The 24,062-nt window shown below is 44.8% G+C and overlaps 1 protein-coding gene and 1 long non-coding RNA gene across 8 annotated transcripts in view; one reads left to right on the forward strand and one right to left on the reverse strand.

Moving 5' to 3' along the window:
* ARFGEF3 (ARFGEF family member 3) overlaps positions 1–24,062 on the forward strand; it is a 185,630-nt gene that overhangs the window by 153,588 nt on the left and 7,980 nt on the right. For all 7 annotated transcript variants that reach the window (XM_045058104.1, XM_045058105.1, XM_045058106.1 and 4 more), the window contains 9 exons: positions 3,601–3,704; positions 5,322–5,466; positions 10,082–10,210; positions 12,108–12,284; positions 14,379–14,493; positions 15,384–15,486; positions 15,725–15,856; positions 18,122–18,243; positions 22,206–23,424. In XM_045058104.1, the coding sequence (XP_044914039.1) occupies positions 3,601–3,704; positions 5,322–5,466; positions 10,082–10,210; positions 12,108–12,284; positions 14,379–14,493; positions 15,384–15,486; positions 15,725–15,856; positions 18,122–18,243; positions 22,206–23,424 (2,246 nt within the window). The remainder of the gene's footprint in view (positions 1–3,600; positions 3,705–5,321; positions 5,467–10,081; positions 10,211–12,107; positions 12,285–14,378; positions 14,494–15,383; positions 15,487–15,724; positions 15,857–18,121; positions 18,244–22,205; positions 23,425–24,062) is intronic.
* LOC111560534 lies at positions 13,751–23,888 on the reverse strand. Its single transcript, XR_002742473.2, has 5 exons — positions 23,746–23,888; positions 20,031–20,151; positions 17,573–17,749; positions 15,332–17,304; positions 13,751–14,484 (listed from the first exon to the last, which is right to left on the reverse strand). It is a non-coding gene; the product is annotated as an uncharacterized LOC111560534 (long non-coding RNA).

The raw sequence follows: 24,062 nt of genomic DNA on the forward strand, positions 1-24,062 counted from the left end.
ATTACGTACACCCTGGGAAACAGAGGACTGAGCGGAAGGGTAACCATTGCAGCCACCTGCTTCTTGATGTTACAAATTGGGCTTCAGAGGAAGATTTCTTCTGAAGTACAGCATACGATTTTTTTTTTAATTCTGCTGTATGTTAAATAGAAGCCAAATAATCTTAATCATGAGAAGAACTTAAAGTATGCATCTTTGTATTAGGTAGTAGAAAATTCAGCTTTTGTTTGAGAAAAACTCACTCCTGCGTATCTCCTTTGTTCCCATATGACTACCACACTCCCAATACTGGATGGGGGAAGGGGGCGGCCCTCACAGCACGTGATACTCTGCGACACCAGCTGGGTGTCCTACAATCCAATTCAATTCTGACACTACCCAGAGTTAGCGCAGACTCCACAGGTTAGGGGTTCAGTCCCCCAAGGCTGCCCCCCACTTCACATGCCAAGCACAAGTAGGTCCCCAGGTTACCCACAACTCTGACTCGGCTACAAATACGAGCTTCCCATAACCCCTGCCCCTTGGATTTGGTTATTTGTTAGAACAACTCACCAAACTCGGGAACTCGTGTACCAGTTTATCATGATGGATATAATAAAAGATACAGGTGAACGGCCAAAGGAGATACATATGGCAAGGTCCACAAGGGTCCCAAACACAGGAGCTTCTGTCCTCACGGAGTTGAGGTGTGCTCCCCTCCCAGCATGTAGATGTGCTCAGGAACCCAGAAGATCTCTGAACCCCATGCTTTGGGGATTTTTATGGAGGCTTCATCACGTAGGCATGATAGATCTTTAACTCTGTTTAGGAGTTAGGAAGGGGATGTTCTAGTCATGGCTTGATCTTTCTGGTGACCAGTCCACACCCAGGAGCCCACCGGCTGTTGCCTCAATCAGCACAATAGATATTCCTACCATCCAGGAAATGCCAAGGCTGTAGGAGCTCTGTGTCAGGAATTGGAGTCAAAGACCAAATATCAGAACAAAAGATGCTTCTAGTACTCTTGTCACTTGGGAAGTTACAAAGGTTTTAGGAGCGATGTGCCAGGAACCGGGAGCAGAGACCAGTATATGTGTTTGCTATTATGTCACAGTCTTATATTTCATTGAAGAGTCATAATGACTGTTATTCTGTTATTCAGTGAACAGTTGAGTGCCTGCCATGTGGGCACATCTATGTGAAGATAGAAAGATGAATAAAACATGGGAGAGGTTCCTGCCTGTGAGATGCTCACAGGCTCTTCTAGGAAACACATATCAATCGATTGTTACAATTCAGTAAGATGAATATTTTCATGGAGGCTACTAAAAAAAAAAAAAAGACACGTAAGCTGAAATGAATAAGCCGCTGAGACAGATGTTTGGTAGCGGGGGCTAGGTGCAAGCTTCAAAGGGGAAGTGACATTTGAACTTGGTGGGGTAAGCCATGGGTTTACTTTCCTAAAGACAAAGTACACTGAAGGTACGCACATAAGAGGGATGGTGGGTGATCAGTTGGAAAGAAAGGAAGGGGGCAGTTGTGAAGGGTGCCGCGTGCCAAGTCAAGGAATCCAGAATGTGCGGGGAGGGTTATTAAGTAAAGAGTACTCCAGTCACATGCACGGTTAGGCACTAAACTCTGGCAGGCACGTCTCCCCATACGTGGGTGCGGGAAGCTGCAGGCAGGCGGATTGTGGAGAGAATGCAGTTGGCTCTAGCACATGGCAGAGGTGGGGTCTGTAGGGCTTGTCACCGAATGGGGGCTCGGGGAGGGGGAACCGAGGATGGCTCCCGTGCCCCACGTTTCATACAAAGGCTGGTGCTGCCCAGAGTTAGGACATTCAAAAGGAGAGCAGGTTAGGTGTGGAGGAGAGGAGAAAGTATTGACGTTGGACCTTTGGACCTGTTGCACTTCTGTGAAACTCCACTCGAGGGGAGATGCCGAACAGCGTGTCACAAATGTGAGATTTTCTCTTAAGGAGGGAGTTAAGGGCAGCAAATGGAGATGCAGAATTATCGGGATGCACAAGGAGGGCGGTTTTTTCTGTGAAGTATAAGGTGGAGTTATTTGTACGGAGCATGAAGCCTGGGGCGTACTCAGGGGCCTCCAGTACAGCCCTGCTGGCTGTGGACGGCCCCGGACTCCAGGGGGCGCCACTTGCATAGACTTTGATGTGTACCGCGGCGGCCTTGGTTAAAACCAACAAAAAAACTTTGGGACGGCTCACTGTGATCAACAGGCTAAGAAACGAACGTATTTTTAATTCCCACTTGGCTTATTCAACATGAATTTGATCTATGCTGTGTTTTCACTTTGTGAAGTGTGTTGATCCAAACCGAGGGTTGGCAAACAATTGGCAAAAAAAAAAAAAAATTACTTTATCAAGTTTATCGGAACACAGCCATGATCATTTGTCTGTAGCTATTTTTGTGCTTCGACAGTAGATTTGAGAAGGTGTTACAAAAACAAGGGAACCTACAAAGCCTGAAGTATTTCCTGTCTAACCTGTACAGAAAAAGGTGATCCTTGATCTAAAATACAAGTGTTTATCTCTTCTTTTTATAGGAGAAACATGCCTCTTTGTCTGAATTTTAACTAATGCCTAGTAATTAGGTCTGTTTACCCCCGAGCGAGGGTGCTAGTTGCTACCCTTGTAGACAATGGGAAACAATTACGGTGTCAGTGGAACAAAGTTACTAAAACTATGTGAATAGATTCATCGCATGAGAAGAATGATAATCCTCAACTAGTATTTTTTTTTAATTTTTTTTAACCTTTATTTATTTTTGAGACAGAGACAGAGCATGAACAGGGGAGGGTCAGAGAGAGAGGGAGACACAGAATCTGAAACAGGCTCCAGGCTCTGAGCTGTCAGCACAGAGCCTGACACGGGGCTCGAACTCACGGACCGCAAAATCATGACCTGAGCCGAAGTCGGCCGCTTAACCGACTGAGCCACCCAGGCTCCCCACGACTAGTATTTACCTATAGAAAATCTAGATGCCCTCTACAGATCTGCGAAAGCTCTAGATATACACTACCAAAAAAATAAAAAGAAAAATCATTTCAACTCAATTCAGTCGTCTCAGGCCCCAAGCCCCAGATGTTTAGATCATCCCAGAGCCTTTATTTATCATCACTATTTAGTGCTGAGCACTGGTAGCCGATGGGTTCTTTTCCAAACAGAGAGAGGCCTGGCGCTTCATTCCAGCCCAACATGTGGCTTGTCGCCAGGATTCTCCTTAATCATCAAGCTTCAGAGTCATACCGACAGCAGCAGGGGCACAGTGAAGTGAGTTACAGGGTGTCCAGGTACAAAACAACAGCGTCCAGCCACCGTGGGTACTGTGGTAGAACCCAGAAAAAGTGTCCATTGCTTACTGAAAAGGAGACTCACAAAATGGAATATTCCCAACAAAACAAGATGCACGCTGTGATCCCAACCATGTTTAAGATACACACGTGCAGAGGGGAGAAAGGACTGTCTCCGGGGTTGCAGAGCTTGGGGTAACTTTTTCTGGTTATTTCAGTAGACGTTTATTGAGCGAAGGCCGTGTGGCTCAACAGGTCTCCTGTTGAAGGAGGAAGGCGAGAGTAATTTTGTCGATCTCTCTCCGCCAGGGGAAGTGGACTGTAAAGAAATAGGAGACTGTGTCCCGGGACCGGGAGCCACGTCCCCAGACCTGTGCCTGCCTGCCCTGGATTACCTCCGGCGCTGCTCTCAGGTACCGGGGACGGTGCTTGCACTCAGCTCTAGTATAAGTTTTTGTCCCCACCCCTTCCAGGAAGGAAAGGAAGAAAGTAACGGAAATATACTAGAACGCACAACTGAACTGCAGTCTCTGAAACTTCTCATTTACGCTCAGACGCAGGAACCATCCTAATCTCTATGCTTGCGTCAGGCTGTAAGGAAGGGAGTCATGAGGTCACGGGAAGTCCTGACGATAGGACCAGAACGTGGATGGTGGGGGTGCGGCCAGTGGAGAGAGACAGAAACAAAAGAGGGATGCAGTCGGCGGAGATCTAGTGAAGAAATCCCATGCAACAGCGCTCATCCAAGTCAACAGCGACCTTCATTGTGCGAAATCCAGTCACTGCCAATATCTGCGTCCAACGCCGCCGGACCAGAGGATGGTCCCTCCTGAAGCCCTTTCTCCCCACCCCCCAACCAGGCTTCAGTGATACCCTGTCTCAGTAGTTGTAGTCCTGTCTTTGTGGGTTCTGTCCCCAGGCCTCTTCTGGACTGTGGAACCTCTCCCATGGTGATAGCAGGTATAGCATGAAGCCCCAGGACTTTAGAAAGGATACCCAGCCCCCGCCTCTTCCCCCAGCTGCCTCCACCAGGCCCCACTCACAACAGAACCGCAGCTACCTTTTCACCCTCAGATGCTTCCTTCTCGCTCTGGGCTCCAACCACACGGACTTTTTGCCCCTCAGATACACGGTGCCTTACTGCTCAGGGCTATTGCCATCTCCTCTGCCTAGAATTTCCCCTCCCTGGATCTCTGTGCGATGCTCCTTCTCTTGATCTCATCAGAAACATCACCTCCTCAGAGAGACCAGAGCTATGAACCAGCTCCCTGCCAACATTCCCACATACCCCGGTCATTCTAGTATCACCTAATTGTTTCTATAGCCTTTATGTCCGAAATTATTATTGTAAGACCCCCAGGACAGGAATTTTTTCTGTCTCCCTCACAGCTGTTTTCCTGGCTTCTGGAACAGGACAGGCCCAGCAGGCACAATTCTAATTCATGAGGCTCCAGGGGAGTTTGGCCCAGGAATGCGGATTCCTGGGCGACAGGCTCCACAGCAGTGAGAGGGGAATGTGGAACCCAGGGCAGTCTGTCAGTTCTGCTTCCTCTACCGTCCTCTCTCCCACCTGGCCCGCACAACCCTTCGTTCCCCCACTTACTGTTGGCCTCAGTGCCTTGGCGTCGACTGAAGGGAAGGGGAAATCAAAGTCTAGTATCCCATTTACCTATAGACTCTCTCCTCAGTGAGCCCCATAGAATACTCCCCCCATAGGCAAAAACTCTTGACCTGTTTTGTGGTTCCCTGGGAAGGTTTACAAAAGTCTATAATATTCATAGGCAATTGAGATGCTGAACAAGTATCCCTAGAGTCTTTTTCTCCACCTTTTGGTTTGTACTGAATGCTGTCTCACCTCCTCCACGGGATAGATGCCTCCAAATCCCAACCAACCTTAGAACTTTCAGACGTGGAGAGCTTTTCCGGTTTTCCCTAACATGAATATGGCTGGTATATAATTTTATTCTTCATTAACACCCAGAGTGCAGCTTTTTCCAATATACAATTGCATTTGATATTTCATTCTTTAGTTACTGGCCAAAATCTACAAAATGCCGTTGAAGCCAATATTCCTTAGCGGGCGACTCGCTAGCTTGCCTCGAAGACTTCAGGAGCAGTCGGCGAGCAGTGAGGATGGCATTGAGTCAGTCCTGTCTGATTTTGATGACGACACGGGTAAGTTAGTTGACTGGACCGAAATACTTTCATAGTCCCAGAAGCTTAAGTCATGAGTTCAGTAACCGACAGATCATAAGAATGATCATCGATTTCTGTTGCTATTGTTTTTAATTCTAACAGAACACGGCCACCTAAAGTTGCCATGGACTCTTTAAAAACATCATTTGATGTCTCGTCTCCAAACCCATCCTTTTTAGTTTCCATCGAAACTCAGTGTGAACAGAGTGCAGCTTCTGCTAAATATAGTTTCTAACTCTGAATTCTCTATAATTTAGTAAATTGGAATGTGGTTGCATTGGTACTTAAATTGGCTGGTAATTGTCTTTAATACCTTCTAGGAAACACAATCATTATATAATTACTTCCTGCAGGACTCTTTGGTTAGAGACTGGGGAAATTAAGCCACTACTGAAGAGAGAATCTATTTGTGGCTGGTGGAACTGAAGGCTCATTAAAAGAATAATTTCAAAGAATGTGTTTCAAATTAGTTCCCATGTAATTTCCCGAGGATTGGAGTTCAGTCTAGTAACTTGGGGACATTTTCAGATGGGTTAACTCACGCTCACACTTGTCTTCTGAGTCCGTCGACCCTGCCCTGTTCTAGATCTAGACATAGAAATTATGTCCTTAAAGGAGTCTATTATGCATCACAGGTTGTTTCAAACCCTTGCAGAAGGACTTTCGGGGGGGAGGTTTTTTACATTTGCTTTTTTATTTGTTTTTAATTTTTGTTTTCTTTTTCTATTATAAATCCACTTATGAGCGCAGTGAGAGGATTGACAGTCTTCCAGAGGGATTATAGACACTAAAACCTCACTAGTTTAGAATAGGTGTAAGGAAGAACCATAGGAAAGAATAATGGAGAGGACAGTGAAACTATTGGAGATAGGCTGGGTGTTGCCTGATAGAGGTTTCATTTAATGATTAGTTAAGAATAATTTGTACTTAGCCTCTTAAAGCTCCAGCCCAGACCATTATAAGCAGAAACTAACATTGTTTATCTATAATATAGTCTTTAAAACAGTTGTACATGGTTCGTGTAGGGTCGCTGTCAGGAATCCCCTTTCCATTTGTGCAAACCATTAATCCATTGTTTTTCCTAGGCAGCCCATCTTTGTATGGATAAGTTACCGCCAACCACCTCTCTAAAGTTTTCCACGTTATCAATTCATTAGGCCTTTAAAGTTACAACTATATATGAAATATAGCTAGATCAGAAAAAAAGAAAGGCAAAGGCTTTAAGTCAGTCTTAAAAATTAATGCATTCTTAGATGCTATTCCTTTGGTTTCCAAGAGCCAATAATTTCCTTTTTTTTTCTTTTTTTTTTTTTTTGCCTATGGAAATTTCAGACATGGATAAAACTAGACAGAATGGTATAATGAACCTTCATCTACCCATCATCCAGCTTCATCTACTGTATATTTACACACACACACACACACCCTCCCTCTGTTCCCTCCGCTTCCTCTGTCTTAGATCAAATCATTATAGCATTTCATCTGAAAATGTTTCAGTATGTGTTCTTCACAGATAACAAACATAACCATTAATTCCATGACCACACCCAAAAATAATAATTCTTTAACATCAAATATCCATTCAGTGTTACCATTTCCTATTTTCTTATGTCAGTTAATTTTCAGGATTCACATAAGATCCACACTACATGTTTGGCTGATAGGTCTATTAAATCCCTTTCAATCTCTAGATTTTCCTCTTCAGCTCTTTTTCACTCCTTTGCAATTCATTTGTTAGAAGTATGGTCCAGTGTCCCATGGAGTTTTCCATGTGGACTTTATTGGTTATACCCCTTCTAGTGGTGCATAATGTGATTCTGTCCTCTAAACTTCCTGCAAGTTAGCTTGTTCACACCTGCTTACATTTTGAGGTTCATAAGCATTTGTCACCTGATTTTATTTATTGGCCATGGGTTTGGTTTTGCTTCCTATTAATAGGCGTATTCAAAACTTTGGAAGTAATTTTTTCAATGGGAATTTTTTAAAGTTTATTTATTATGAGAGAGTGTGTAAGCATGAGCAGGGGAGGGGCAGAGAGAGAGAGAGGGAGAGAGAGAATCACAAGTAGGCTCCATGCTAAGCATGGAGCCCAACAAAGGGCTCAATCCCACAAACTGTGAGATCATGACCTGAGCCAAAATCAAGAGTCAGATTCTCAACTGACCGAGTCACCCAGATGCCCCAATTTAATGGGCATATTTAAAAGCTACCATCTGCGGATACAGTCATATTTCACAGGAAAATTAGAAGTATTAAAATGTAGAGTGGGCTTTTTTGTACAGTTATCCGATCTGCAGGTTGACGTATTTCCAAAGGCAGTGGTGAACTGGAGTGTTGGCTCAGGTAGTGCTTATGTAAATGGCAAAACTAAAATTATTTACATCTAATAAAAAGAATCTCATGCTTTTTCCCTTGCCTAGTAGTGCGGAACACTAAAAATATCTTATTTTAAAAATGAAACTGCAGGGGCTCCTGGGTGGCACAGTCCCTTAAGCCTCTGACTTTTGATTTCAACTCAGGTCATGATCTCCGGGTTTGTGAGACTGAGCCCTGCGTCGGGCTCTAAGCTGACAGCACAGAGCCTGCTTGGGACGCTCTGTCTCCCTCTTTCTCTGCCCCTCCCCCACTCTCGTGCATGCACATGTTCTTTCTCCAAATAAATAAACATTTTTTAAAAATAAAAAAATAAAAATGAAATCTGAAGAGGAGAAAGAAGAGTTGTGTACTGAGAAGTGTGCTGCCTGGGCTTATGATTCTGTTGATGCCTTGAGCACCGTTCCCTACCTGTGAGCGATACAGGCAGTGATTTGCGTGGACACAGGACGAGAGAGTGCGAGCAGCACCAAGCGCAATGTGGACACGTAAATTCAAAATGATGTATAGATTGCAAAAAAAAAAAAAAAAAAGGAGACACTGGGGATGAATGAGAGAAAAGCAAAGAAAATAGACTAGCACACATACACAACAAAAGAAAAACATGGATGGCTCAGACTTCACCAAAATTAAAGACTTTTGTGCATCAAAGGACATTATCCAGAAAGTGAAAGGACAGTCGAAAGAATAGAACATATTTGTAAGTCCTATTTCTGATAAGGTTTTAATATTGAGACTATATAAAGAATTCCTACAACCCAACAAGACAACACAAGTTAAAAATGGGCAAAGGACATGAATTTCTCAAACTATGGAACAAATGGCCGATCAGCGCATGAAAAGATGCTCAGCGTCATTTGTCGTTAGGGAAATCTAAATCAAAACCACAGTGAAGTACCAGTTCACACCTACTAGAATGGCTACAGTTAAAACAAGAGATAAAATAAGCATTGGCAGGGACCTGGAAAAATTGGAACCTTCACGGGAGTATAAAAAGGTGTGGCCTTTATGGAAAACAGTTCGGTACTTCTTCCAAAAGCTAAACAGAATGACCAGGTGATCCAGGAATTTCTCTCCTGGGTCTAGACCCTAAGGAATTGAGAGACTGAAACAGATGCTTACACTCCCGTGCTCACTGAAGCCTTATTCACCATAGCCAAAGGTGGAAACCACACCTTGTCTCTCGACAGATAGACAAAACATGACACAACACACAGGACAACGTGGACGGACCCTGAACACATCATGCTAAGTGAGATAAGCCAGACACAGAAACAAATACTGTATGATTCCGCTTATATGAAATATCCAGAATAGGCACATTCATACAGAAAGTAGAGTAGACTTTTCAGTCTACAGTCTCTCAATTCCTTAGGGTGTAGACCCAGGAGAGAAATTTCTGGGTCATCTGATCATTCTGTTTAGCCTTTTGAAGAAGTACCAAACCATTTTTCCATAAAGCCCACACCAGAGGCTAGAGTGAGGGGAGAATGGAAAGTTACCGTGTAATGGGTGTAGGTTTTCTGAGATGATGAAAAAGTTTTGGAAATAGGCAGTGGAGACGGTTGCACAAAACCGTGCATTTAATTAATACCACTGAAATGTATGCATGATTATGTATAGGGTTAAGGCGGCAAATTTTTGTTATATATTTGTAATTAAATAATTTTTAAAAAAAAAGACATACTTAGGGGTACCTGGGTGGCTCAGTCGGTTATGTGTCTGACTTCGGCTCAGGTCCCTGATTTCGAGCCCCATGTCAAGATCTGTTCTGACAGCTCAGAGCCTGGAGCTTGCTTCAGATCTTGTGTCTCCTCCTCTCTCTCTCTGCCCCTCTCCCACTCATGCTCTGTCTCTCCGTCTCTCTCAAAAATAAACATTAAAAACAAATTTTTTTAAAGATATACTTGGATGATGCAAAAGGATATTTTATTGTTTTGGTACTCTCAGCTCCCAAGAAATCTGACAGTTGTTTCAATATAGTAGAATTTACCATATCACCTTCTTCCTGTAGGGGAATAAGAAATTTGGGGGGTTTCTGCCCTTTGACTTTGTTAGAACGTGTAAATCATAATCTGTCCTTGCTTGTGGACACTAAGGGCTACCCCACCGGGCAATGCCTCACATCCACACGGCACATTGCTAAACTAACAATGTTTAGTTTGGTCTTATGATGATTCTGTATTATGGATTTCACAGAGATCTGCTTTCTGGTTTCCAGGGCTGATAGAAGTCTGGATCATCCTGCTGGAGCAGCTAACAGCAGCTGTGTCCAACTGTCCACGTCAGCATCAGCCACCAACCCTGGATTTACTCTTTGAGCTGTTGAGAGATGTTACCAAAACGCCTGGTAAGAATTTCTATGTCTGTCTTTTGGGGGGAGTTCTTATGCATGTACCTTTTTTTAGGAGGGTATTTCTGTGGGTCTGCTTGTTTCACAGCTATACCCCTGGACTCGGTGCAGAGCTCCATGCAAAATAGATGCTCAGTAAATACTTGTTGAATGGCTATGATGCAGTGATGTTTAAGATATGTCCTGTTATTGTTTCCATGTCTTCCCAGCTGTCCCTTTATAAATAATGCGTGCTATCCAGTTAGTTGGATATGTTGGATTCCCACAATAATCAGGCCAAGGGTATTGGCTTTGCTCTTTTCCAGGATTACAGTCTTCCTCTTTGACTGGATCTTACATGCTCTTGGCCCAGAGCTGTCAGTGGGACACATTGGGTCTCCAGTGACATAAACAAACCACATATATATACAAATACATATACATATATACACACATATACATACATATAGATGCAATATTAAGACTACAAGATCTTTTTATTTTTATTTTAGAGATAGCACATGAGCAGGGGAAAGAAAGGGGCAGAGAAAGAAAGAGAATCTTAAGCAGACTCCATGCTCAGTGCGGAGGCCAAGGCAGGGCTCAATCCCACAACCCTGGGATCGTGACCTGAGCCAAGATCAAGAGTTGGGCGTTCAAGTAACTGAGCCACCCAGGTGCCCCAAGACAGCAAGATCTTAAATGTATAAAAGTCGTAGGTGATTAGATTTAGAAAAAGACATTTAGTGGTCACCTGGTACCTTAGTAATACAGGAAAAGAATGGCCCTGAGGGCATTTATTTCTTCTTTTGAATTAATCAAATTTAGCATGTACACTTAGACATGCAAATTTTCCCAAGATCCAAGAAACTAGAAATTTTGGTTTTCACAAACAGAATCAGAACCACAAATGAACCCACTAGTTAATTCCTTAGTAGTAAGAGGAGTTTCATATTTATCATAAACTGATGAAGACTTGATAATCATATATACATTTTGTCTCGCTATTAATGTTGATAATGATGTTTGGTGAAATATATTGAACAACAAAAAAATTATGAACACCCTACATGGGTTAAGTGAATTCTAGTAAGAGCATATAAATATTCTGCATTAAAATGAGTGTGAATATTTAAAATATATATACTACGGAGTACAATCTCAAATTTATGAAATGTTATGCATTTATAAATATACATGTACATTCAAAAAGACTAGAAGTCAAACATCAAAATGTGATTATCTCTGTGGGTGAGGTTTTTTTCTTCTTTGTATTCCCATGTGTTTTCTGTTTATTAGAAAAAGGGGAAAAAATAGGATGCCTTAGTTTTATAATCAGACTTTAAAAATCCATCACTTTCACAAGGATTTTCATTATAGCATTGTCTATAAAGCAAAAAAATTAGGAACACCTTAAATGTCCATCAGTAAGGGACCGGATAAATAACTGCTGTGTATACATACCATGGAATGTGGCAGTCAAAATGAGGAATACCTAAATTTGCTAACAACGAATGGTCTCTAACACATGTGAATGTGCTTCTCGGTGTTTCATGTAGACATACGTACTTACACTTTAGAGGGTATTTTCTTATAAACCCACAGATACATACACACATATCTGGGGACTGGAGTCAATCAGGTGATCCTTTATAGCTTTATTGGTGTTTGAATTTTTTTTATGAATTTATTCATGTGTCACTTCCATAAGTAAAATCATCAGAAACAAAGAAGAAAAATGCCACCGAAGACCATATATTCCCCAATCAGTAGTAAGTTCTTTTTCCTTGCAGCTTCTCAGAGGGTAGGGGATGCCCGGGAAAGAGACGGGCGATGCCAAGCGATGGCAGGAGCTTCCCTCGCACTACAGGAGAGCTCTGCGATCCCAGTTCTCATGCTGACTTTTCTCTTCCAGGACCCGGGTTTGGGATCTATGCGGTGGTTCACCTTCTCCTCCCTGTGATGTCCCTTTGGCTCCGTCGTAGCCATAAAGACCATTCGTACTGGGATGTGGCTTCTGCTAATTTCAAGCATGCCATTGGCCTGTCCTGTGAGCTGGTGGTGGAACACATTCAAAGCTTTATACACTCAGGTATCTATGGTGCCACAGCAGTCCATGCTGAGGATTTCTTTTCATGGCAAGCGTCACCATTTAAATGTGCTTATAAATACCAGGGTATGATTTTTTTAAATTTTTTTAATGTTTATTCATTTACAGAGAGAGAGAGAGAGAAAGCAAGGGCGGGGCAGAGGGAGAGGGGGACACAGAATCCGAAGCAGGCTCCAGGCTCTGAGCTGTCAGCACAGAGCCCGATGCGGGGCTCGAACTCACGAACCGCAAGGTCATGACCTGAGTCGCAGTTGCTTAACCAATTGAACCACCCAGATGCCCCCCCTCCCCCCAGTGTATGCTTTTTGTCCAGAAATGACGAAAATAGAATTATGTGGTCAAGGCCAACCTTCTCGTAGTAGATGATGAAAATGAAAATTGATACTTGCAGTACATATGTGACTAAAAATAAAATTCCATCTAGTATGTCTATGCATGAGGAGAGGGGAGGCAAGTTCAAATATATAATGAATACATTAAAAAAGTGACGGGTGGGGGCGCCTGGGTGGCGCAGTCGGTTAAGCATCCGACTTCAGCCAGGTCACGATCTCGCGGTCCGGGAGTTTGAGCCCTGCGTCAGGCTCTGGGCTGATGGCTCAGAGCCTGGAGCCTGCTTCCGATTCTGTGTCTCCCTCTCTCTCTGCCCCTCCCCCATTCATGCTCTGTCTCTCTCTGTCCCAAAAATAAATAAACGTTGAAAAAAAAAATTAAAAAAAAAAAAGTGACGGGTGTATATCTTCCTGCTTCATCTGGGGAGGCTACATGGAGGAGATAAGATTTTAGAACCGGCCTAAATTATAGGCAAGAAGTTGTTTAAGAGGGTAGGGGGTAAGGTGTCTTCATATCTGTGGCACTTTGAAAAAGATCTCAAAGTATGTGGTAGATAATATATTGAAGCAGGAATTAGAGGCAAGGGAAATAGGTCAGCTGTGGTACCAGTGGAGCACCATTTGTGAAATCTACATTCTTGCTCATGGTTCTTCATAGGAAGAGTTGGAAGTTTGAGAACAGAAGAAGAATCGCCGTTAACTCTAGAAGTTTTCATTCTGTATGCCGGGGCGCCTAGGTGGCTCAGTCGGTTAAGTGTCCAACTCTTGATCTCAGCCCAGGTCACGATCTCAAGGTTCATGAGATCGAGCCCCGCATCCAGCTCTGCACTGACCGTGTGGAACCTGCTCAGGAGTCTTTCTCTCCTTCTCTCCCAGCCCCTCCCCACCTCAAAAGAAGCACTAAAAAATAATAATTCTACAGGCCTTTCTCTTTTCTTTATAAAGGGAGAGGTGAGGTAAGAGACTCCCTTGTTAGAGACATTAGAAAAACTGCTGAGACAGTCACCCCAAGGGAGAGTCTAAAAGCAAAGATAAGAAGTGGGTAGCTGCACTAAGTTGAAGGGCCATTTGCCCCGCAAAAAAGAACGTCAATCGCGAAAGAAAACCAGGGGATTTTTCCACGTGTAAGCGATAACTGTCCCTAGGGGTAGATGTTCTCATCTAGGTCATTGTTTTTGCACGGCCCAGAACCTTTGATGATCCTACTGAAAATGGAATCTGTGGCATCACAAGGACTCTGAGGGAAAAGAATACAGATGTATTCCCTTGAATTGGACAAACAGAATGACTTGGGGAAGTCTCACCTTCGGTCTGGGGATAGTGTGCCAGACTGAAAGTTCAAGAAAGTGGTAAGACAAGAGAGGTCTTGTTTGCTGAGAGCATTGAATTCAATTTAGTCTATCAGCAATAAGGAATGTATACGTTCTATTTTTCTCTTTTTTGTTTTTTTAAGAATTTAAATTTTTTGCTAGCCACTCCTCAGGCTGTAGATGCTGTATTCCGCCTAATAGTAATAAATTAGTAAAGTAGGTGAATTATACGCTTAACTTTGAATGCACACCGACACATGAAAGCAAACCACATATATTTCATCTTGAAATGGATAATACAAGCTAAAATTGAGTTTAAAAAATCCAAGAAAATTACGTTTCTCGCAGATGTTCATAGGACTTCCTCCTTTCGCTGCAGATGCCATTTCAACCCCCTCCTTTACTGAGTGAAATCGTGGTCTTACTTTTCCCCGTAGACATCAGGTATGAGAGCATGATCAACACGATGCTGAAGGACCTGTTTGAGTTACTGGTGGCGTGTGTGGCCAAGCCCACAGAGACCATCTCCAGGGTGGGCTGCTCCTGTATTAGGTGAGAAAAAGATTCCCTGGCGCTCCACAAAATTAAGAGTTTTTATTATAAAATCCAAGGAAATTAGATTGCTTTCTGTAGGTAAAAATGACTATATAGGTGTGTGTGTGTGTATATATATATATATTATTAGCATATATAGGTGTGTGTATATATATATTATTAGCATATATAGGTATGTGTGTATATATATACACATACATACACACACACCTATATACGCTAATAATTCCTCATTTCGTGTTTAATCAGCAAACATTTATCGTCTTAGGCATTATACGAGGTATTCTGCTGGGTAAGAAGTCAAGATCCCTACCCTCAAGAGGCTTATAGCCTTTTCTAAATGACATAACAAAGAGAGACCCATGAAAAATGATAACAGTAAAGACTTATCCTCCATGCCAAGAAGGGACAGGAGGGCCGGGGAGCAGGGTGGTCAGCAAGGGCTTTTCGTATTAATGACACTTGGTCAGATCCCCGAGGTCGGTAAGCTTTTGATCGGTGGGGACTCACAAGCAGAGCATCACAAACATGAGCACGGAGATCAGAGTTACCAGTGACGGGGGCGGGGGCAGAGGGGGGTGAGTTTGGTTGTCCTTTGTAGAGGAGTGGCGGAAAATGGAGCTAGAATGGAAAACCTAGCACAGAATATATACAGTCTTGCATGCAAGCCTAAACATTGCCCTATTTACACTGGGGACCCGTTGACATTTCTAAAGTCAAATGCTTTAGGAACAGTGTTAGGACGATGGAACGTCACAGGCGGAAGCCAGGAGTGATGAGAGGCAGTGAGACCTGCTATGGGAGCTATGGATAAATTGCGTCTGTAAGTACTTACACCGTGTGATGACAAACATACAGATTCAGGATCTCCTTGTTTCCCTGGGCAGGTATGTCCTCGTCACGGCGGGCCCCGTGTTCACCGAGGAGATGTGGAGGCTCGCGTGCTGTGCCCTGCAGGACGCGTTCTCCGCCACGCTCAAGCCGGTGAAGGTAAAGTGCGGGCAGGAGGAGCCCGAGCAGGGGCCAGCCTTCCTTTGCCCCCTCCCCCTGTCAGGTCGGGCACCCAGATTCTGCCCTCCTCCCCTTAGCAGGCTGTCTCACCCGCAATCCGGCAGAGGGGGAGAGAGAAGTTGTCGGATCAGTGCTTCCGTCCCGGACGCAGGGACAGTGTCAGCTCCGGGACGGGGCCTGGACGCACCCAGGGAATGTCTGCTGTGTTTCTCCCTAGGATCTGCTGGGCTGCTTCCACAGCGGCACGGAGAGCTTCAGTGGGGAAGGCTGCCAGGTGAGGGTGGCCGCCCCCTCCTCCTCCCCCAGTGCGGAGGCCGAGTACTGGCGCATTCGAGCCATGGCTCAGCAGGTAAGGACTGGGGCTTGTGATCCCAGGGGCTGCTAGATGCTGGGACTAGGGCTTGTGATCCTAGAAGCCTCTTCCTGATGCTCTTACATCACCAGACTGCTTTCCACTCCCTTAGGGACGTACATGTCGTTCCTCTGCGCCTGGTCCGTACCGTCCTTTAAGAGGAATGACTAACCCAGTCAACAGCATTAGGATTGTCTCTACTGTCTCTTGCTTGTTGCGTCCTCCAGTGCCCAGATCAGATAGAGTCCTTTTTCTGACTGGCCGCTTCCACTTCATACACCACTTGCCTTGCTTGGACTGCTTAGATTATCTGTATTTGCTTAAATATTGATGTTACTGCCAGACGACGAGTGCCTAAGGATGGCACTTACAAGTTGCGTAATTTGCAGACTCACAGTTCAGTTGACTGTAACTGAGAAGTGAAATTAACATATACTTACTCACGCAGGGATCACCATGTACCAATGACTTTTTCTTCTGGCAGATGTCAAAGAACTCACGAAAGTTGGTTGTGAGCTCCTGAGGAGCAGAGAGCACGTTCTGTGTATTCGCCCTAGAGCAGGGCATATAGAAGGCTCTTGGTAAATGTCTGCTGACTCCGGGAGTTACTGAATCACAAAAGGCCTTCCAGCATTAGCACTGGCTACAGATATGCCCCCAAACACTTGAGCAACACGTCAGTCTACCTCCAAGAAACCCTGCATGGGCTTCCAGCAGTAATTAAGCACTCTTCCTAAATTTACATATATTCATAATAGTGGCTTTGGGGAATACAGTCTCATGTAATGGCGACAGACATATATGAATTATGTCTTCATATACAGAAGGTATTTTGCATATACGTGTGTGGTATGTTTGAAATATTAAGCAGTTGTGGGGCACCTGGATGGCTCAGTAGGTTGAGGATCTGACTCTTGATTTCGTCTCAGGTCATGATCCCAGTGTCACGGAATCAAGCCCCATGTCGGGCTCCACGCTGAGTATGGAGCCTGCTTAAGATTCTCTCTCTTTATCCCTCTGCCCCGCGCATACTCTCTGTCTCAAATAAAAAATAAATAAAATTAAGCAATTTTTATAAATGTATATGCAATGTCAGATTCAATCATTGAATAAATACGTTCTAATTACTTAGAAAAATAAAGTGAATTAGGGGTTTTATTCAGAGGCTCTCTTTCTCTATAAGATCTGTTCAAATTCTTAATAAAATCTCCCCTTAGTACATTAATAATCCAGGATACCCCGATTATCAGTTGAGAAGTTTCCAGGCCAGGCCTCGTTTCTAAAGGGCTTTCCCCAGCACTTCTCACATAGTGGGACCACCTTCCACCTCCCACTTCTCCCATCATCTGCCATCAACACTCGTGATATCTCAGGCCGTGACGGTTGTACTGTTCTGAAGGGAGAAAGCACATCCCTCTGAAGCATCCATGGTCCGTCCGCAGAGGCTGGAACAGAAGAAAGGTCCTAAGGCTGCAGCGAAGAACCACTAACATCCGCATGGCTGTTGTGGACAGCTGCGGCATTAAGGCACTGTAACAGAGAAGCCCAGAGGGTGGTCCTCTGATGGGATAACTTGTCTAATGGGACATTATTACACCACTAGATACAGATGTTTCCCACGTGCCTCCTGTGTCCACCCTTCAGATAACCCAGAGAATCTGATACGAAACTTTTCCCTTCTAAATCGTGTAAAACAAAGGAAAAGTTTCTTACGACTCTTTCTATTTCCAAAGGGAGGTAGCGAAGGTCTGTGAAGTCATGTGAAATGAGATCACGGAGGTCAGGACTGGGAAGCGGTTGCTATCTTCTTAGTCACTTCTCCCACCGTCTGGTAGAATTGCAGGTCCACGTTAGTAGTCCCGACAGGAGGTCCTAATTAATTTCTTATTCCTGTGTTGGATAGAATATAACTGACATCAAAATCAGATTTTTTTTTTCACCAACACAGCCCCTCTTTACGTGCTCGTAATTAACCTTAAATAGCAGCACTTGCTGCTTGGAGTGTAATGAACTGTCACATGATAAAGGTAGTGAGTAGTGTTAGCGTCAGCCGCTAACTTCTGAATATTTACTATTCCAACATTATGTGTATGTAATATACACATATTAATTCTCTCAGCAAACACACCGGGTAGGAAACTTCAATATCAACCTTATGAGTAGAAAGAATAAGCCACTTACCCAGGGTCACCCAGCTAATCCCTGGTGGAGTCAGGTCGAGGATGATGGGGCTCTGAACTGTACCTTTGCATGTCTTCGCAGGTGTTTATGTTGGACACCCAGTGCTCACCAAAGACTCCAAACAACTTCGACCACACTCAGTCCTGTCAGCTCATTATTGAGCTGCCTCCCGATGAGAAGCCAAATGGACATACCAAGAAAAGGTAAGCAGCTAACCAGCCTAAACATGTGGGGAACTTAGGACGAGCAGAGCTCATTTATTTTCCGTTCTGGCTCATTGTAGTCCAAGCTTTGGCTGAGAAGACTGGAAACATTCATAGAGTCCTCTAGCCAAGGTTTTCGCAGAAAATTGTTCACCTCTCCACCAAAGTTTCTACATTTCACATGTACTAATTTGCTAGGGCTGCGATAACAAAGTACCGCCGACTTGGGTGCCTTAACAAAATAACAGAACTGTATTTGCTGACAGTTCTGGGGCCTAGAAGCCCAAGATCAAGGTGTGGGCAGGGTCAGTTTCTTCTGAGCCCTCTCTTCTTGGCTCTGGATGGATGCCTTCTCCCTGTGTCTTCACATGGTCTTTCTTCTGGGTATGTCTGTGTCCTAATCTCTTCTTGTAAGGACACCAGTCATAATGGATTAGGGTCTACCTGATTAATTTTCAAGACCTTATCTCCAAATACAGTCACACTGTGGTACTGTGGGTTCAGATGTCAACATATGAGTGGTGTTGGTGGGGAGACACAACTCAGTGTGTTTTTAGGACTATATTACACCCTTTTTTTTAAGAAAATTGTAACATGAGGCATGATTTATATTATTTCAGGGAGAAATACGTCAACTTCTTACGAGCAAGACAGCTGTCAGGAGACAGAAAGATCTCTGCCCTGCCCCAAGAAACTTGCCTTTTTTAAATACTATCATTTTGCCTGAAAACTATTGTTCCTAGACTTGAAGGAGAATAGCCATGACTGAAATTTCCATTTTTAAACTTCCGACACAGGAATGGTAATGATGATAAGTGTTTGAGCACTATATGTGGAATACAGTGGCTAGGTATTTCCACTCCCATTTTATCCACGAGGAAACATTCAGAGAGGCTGGGCCACCTACCCAGGGACATAGCAAAAGGGTGGAGCCACTTTGCATTCTTGGATTTGACTCTTACTACAGACCTTAACTTATCACAGGACAGAGAGCAAGAGGAGTTAGACCTAAAGAAAGTTCATTTATATGCCGTCCAGTGCATCCTCAGAGGTCCATATTGAAATCACCCATGGAAATAAATTAAAAAAAAAAAAGACCTAAATCAAATTCAGATTATAATATGAATAAAGAGAAATCTGGGTGCAGTTTTTAAATTGCTTGGGCATTGACAACCCACCTAATGTGAGAGCTTTAAGAAGTAGTACTTCAGGAATCTGTTTATCGCTGATACTGACATTAGCGTGTCTTAAGTCAGCCACTTGTTATGCAATTAACTCGAGGAGGAGGACTTTCCTTTGCACTTGGCATCTGAACACTTCACGGTCCCCTCCTTTAAAGGGTATGCTATATGCTGAGCAAAAGGTTGAAACGCTTGGATAGGACAAATTGAAAAATCATCTATGGATTTTTGTTTGCTCCGGGTCTTTTTAAAAAGATGATTAAGAGTTGCATATCTGTAAACAGTTATGTCGTTTTGATATCTTTCTGAAATTTTGATCTCCTCAGTATTGTTGCTGCCACTTTGTTTTCTCATTGCTACATCAGTCAGCTTGAACCTAAAAGGGATTTTCTGTTCTTTTTACACGCACACTTAGCCATTTTATATCCTAAAGCATCAAAAGGGGGATCTTGGTTGGTAAAGATCCTCCAGAACTCAAACGTGGCCTTGCGTCAACCCTCTTTTTAAGTGTTTGCTGGTGAAGGGTTTTCCAGTTCTCAGGGAAGGTGATAGATCATGTCCTCTGGGCTATGGTGTTTATACCTTCAGAAGGTTGATCAAACTCACCCCTCTGGTTGTGGTTCCTGCTTCAGGAGTCCAGGCTGCCAGGGCCCTGGGGTTGGAGCGTCAGAGCCATTTCTCAGGGAGAACATTTCGTCCCGGCAGTGATGTGTTCAGGCACCTGCACCTAGAACCGATAAGTTTTGGTTACTCGGTTCGTCTTGGATACTTACTGAGTGCTCCTCTCCCCATTTTCCCAGGCCCTGGGGACACAGCTGAATAAAATACTGCCCTGGACCTTGGGGACTTTAGAGTGTGGTGAAGAAGACAGACAAGGGTATAGACTTGAGTAATTAGTGACAGGACTTCCCTTATAGTTAGTGTCCTTTAGTTGTAGACACAAAGTATTAGACCAATTTGGTGGCTTTTCGAGCCCTCTTCTTTGGAAAAATGCATATTCGGGGTTCCTATACCTTCAATAAATTATCAGGCGGACAAAACATTAAAAATTAATTAGCTAACTTATCAAAAGGGGGAATGGAGAGTTACTGTGCAGTATTGAGTTTGAGATGAAAAAGTTCTAGAAATAGCGGTGACGGTTACCCAACATTGTGCACGTACTTAATGCCACCGAATTGTACTTTTTAAGATGGCCAAAATAGCAACTTTGTGTCACGTGCGCTTAACCACCAAAACAGTTACTTAAGTGGCTCATTAGAAAGGGTGACAGTTCTTCGCTGCTCATTCTTTCCATCTTTGCTGAGCATATGGTGTTCCCTCAGTGTACCACTGCACAAAGGGCAGGGTCAGCCTTTCAATGTACAGAAGCATTTGTGTTCCTTTCTGTTACAAAAAAAAAAAAAAAGTAATTTTTACATGCAAGGTCATAACTAGACATACTAACGTAATGGTTGCATTTTTGAAATAAACATTATTTTTTTTTAATTTTTATTTTATTTTTTTAACATTTATTTATTTTTGAGACAGAGAGAGACAGAGCATGAACGGGGGAGGGGCAGAGAGAGAGGGAGACACAGAATCGGAAACAGGCTCCAGGCTCCGAGCCATCAGCCCAGAGCCCGACGCGGGGCTCGAACTCCCGGACCGCGAGATCGTGACCTGGCTGAAGTCGGACGCTTAACCGACTGCGCCACCCAGGCGCCCCGAAATAAACATTATTAATAAGAGTTGCCGTCATGCTATAATTATCCCATCACGGGAATCAGTTTGCAACATAATGGCATAAGCTATTTGCGTGGAGTTCTTAAGAGCAATGAAAAGAATGTGAAACCACAAGCCACGTGGGGGAATTAAAATTTTCAGCTGAAGGTAGTACCTGGAATTGAAATTGTTTTCTTAGTATAAGAATGCAACCAAACAGAAGAGGCCACATCGCCAAAGGGCATTTCTAAGGCTTCCTTATATGTGGGCTGTGCCCTGATAAGGACGAGGAGGAAGTTGTCCTCGTGACTGATGGGTTGCGCCCGCTTCTCAACCGGGAGGCCTGGCTAGATGTCTAGGGAGGATTCGCCCCATCCCACATAGCTGACACGAGGGGTATCTCCGTGGATCCAAAAGAGCATTCGGGGCCCGCAAAGGAGTCCCCTGGCCATGCTGGCGGGAGAGGACACAAAAGAGAATTGCGTGTGTTGAGTGAATGCTGCTTTCTCTCCTCAATTTGGCTTACAAAGCTTGAGTTAAAGTACATCTTTCTTCATGCTGCACATGTTTGGTTCTTCTCCATCTCACGTGTTGGCAGCACTGGAGTTTTTACACATAGGCACCTAGAGCATTAACAGTTAATCCTGGTAAGCAAGTGCGGTCCCTAGAAAGCCAGACTTCAGTGAGATTGCTGCCGTCTTGGAGTTTGAGAAAAAAAGCCAAAGGGCAGAGGAGAAAGCCGATTAAGATGCAGACAATTGACCAGAAATTGTTACTTTCTGGTTTGACACTTCATGACTCGTAGCTATGAAGGAAATAAAATGCCTGTATTTAATAGTTTTTATAATACATTAATATTATAGCTCCTAGATTTTTAAAAAAGTATCAGCAATCCCATTAATCATGGTGAAAATGGTTACCACGTAATGCCCCTTCTTAAAGGAAGGCATTAAGCTACAAGTAAGTTTATCATTTCACCCGCGTCGTTCCAAAACGTGTAACATCCAAATCGCTTTAAAGAACCTCACGTTCGGCCGATCGAAGACTACTGATGATCAATCCCTTTCTTTCCGTTTGAAGCGTTTCTTTCAGGGAAATTGTGGTGAGCCTGCTCTCGCATCAAGTGTTGCTCCAGAACTTGTACGACATCTTGTTAGAAGAGTTCGTCAAGGGCCCCTCCCCCGGGGAGGAGAAGACGGTCCAGGTGCCCGAGGCCAAGCTGGCCGGCTTCCTCAGGTACATCTCCATGCAGAACTTGGCGGTCATCTTCGACCTGCTGCTGGACTCGTACAGGACGGCGAGAGAGTTCGACACGAGCCCTGGGCTGAAGTGCCTGCTGAAGAAGGTGTCTGGGATCGGAGGCGCTGCCAACCTCTACCGCCAGTCCGCGATGAGTTTTAACATTTACTTCCACGCGCTCGTCTGCGCGGTCCTCACCAACCAAGAAACCATCACGGCCGAGCAAGTGAAGAAAGTCCTTTTCGAGGACGACGAGAGAAGCACGGACTCCTCCCAGCAGTGCTCTTCAGAAGACGAAGACATTTTTGAGGAGACGGCCCAGGTGAGCCCCCCGAGAGGCAAGGAGAAGAGGCAGTGGAGGGCCCGGATGCCGTCGCTAAGTGTCCAGCCCATCAGCAACGCGGACTGGGTGTGGCTGGTCAAGAGGCTGCACCAGCTGTGCATGGAGCTGTCCACCAACTACATCCAGATGCACCTGGACCTGGAGAACAGCGTGGAGGAGGCTCCCATCTTCAAGAGTGACCCGTTCTTCATCCTTCCGTCCTTTCAGTCGGAGTCCTCCACCCCATCCACCGGGGGGTTCTCGGGGAAAGACACGCCTTCTGAGGACGACCGGAGCCAGACGCGGGATCACGCCGGCGAGCCGGGGAGCCTGCGGGCCGGCAGCGGGGACATGCTGCTGCCCCCCAGCCCCAAGGTGGAGAAGAAGGATCCCAGCCGGAAGAAAGAATGGTGGGAGAACGCGGGGAACAGAATCTACACCATGGCGGCCGACAAAACCATTTCCAAGTTGATGACTGAATACAAAAAGAGGAAACAGCAGCATAACCTGCCCACGTTCCCCAAAGAGGGCAAAGCGGAGAAGAAGGGCGAGCCGCTGGGTCCACGGGGCCAGGACTCCCCGCTGCTTCAGCGGCCCCAGCACTTGGTAGACCAAGGGCAGATGCGGCATTCCTTCAGCGCGGGCCCTGAGCTCCTGCGACAGGAGAAGAGGCCCCGCTCTGGCTCCACCGGGAGCTCCCTGAGTGTGTCCGGGAGGGACGCCGAGGCACAGATCCAGGTGGGTTCCTGCCAGCCCCAGGCTGCGGGGAGGCGCGCCTGGCAGCGCAAGAGGGAGGCTGGGTCCCCCGTGACAGCGCAGACACGCCCCCCTTACAGAACACTCATGCGCATTCTGAGAGTTGACCGTTTCCCTCCAAGGTCAGAGGATGGCCTGAGCCTAAGACGCAGCATCTGTCTGCGTCACTCTATCTGTGTGAAACTGAAATTTGATTCTTAGATAATTTCAGGGATGGTTTTATGGGTTCCAAGAGATATTATTGAGAATCTGGAGCTCACTCGGATAAATGAGATGAAGCGAAAGCTTCTAAAGTGAACATACCTTCTCTGGCATGGAGTCCCGAGTGTGTCTGAAGATGCCCTGAGGAAATATGTAAAGGACACAGGCAGAGCACGCGTTATTATGTGGTCCTACCAATGAACTGTTTTCGTCCCAAGTTTTGCTAGCCCCTTCTGAGCACCCAAAACTTCTCATTCCTTAGAGGGCTCGGAGCGTTCCTGTTCCTTTATATAGTTAATGTTTGTAATTCCGTGGGGGCATCAACAACCCAGCCTGAGAAGAAAACGGTGGCGGTAGCGTTTGTTCAGTTTAGGAACTGATGAGATGGGAAAAGAGAAATGGAATCTAGAGTGAGCAGG

This window comes from Felis catus, chromosome B2 (assembly GCF_018350175.1).
Source record: "Felis catus isolate Fca126 chromosome B2, F.catus_Fca126_mat1.0, whole genome shotgun sequence".
NCBI lineage: Eukaryota > Metazoa > Chordata > Mammalia > Carnivora > Felidae > Felis > Felis catus.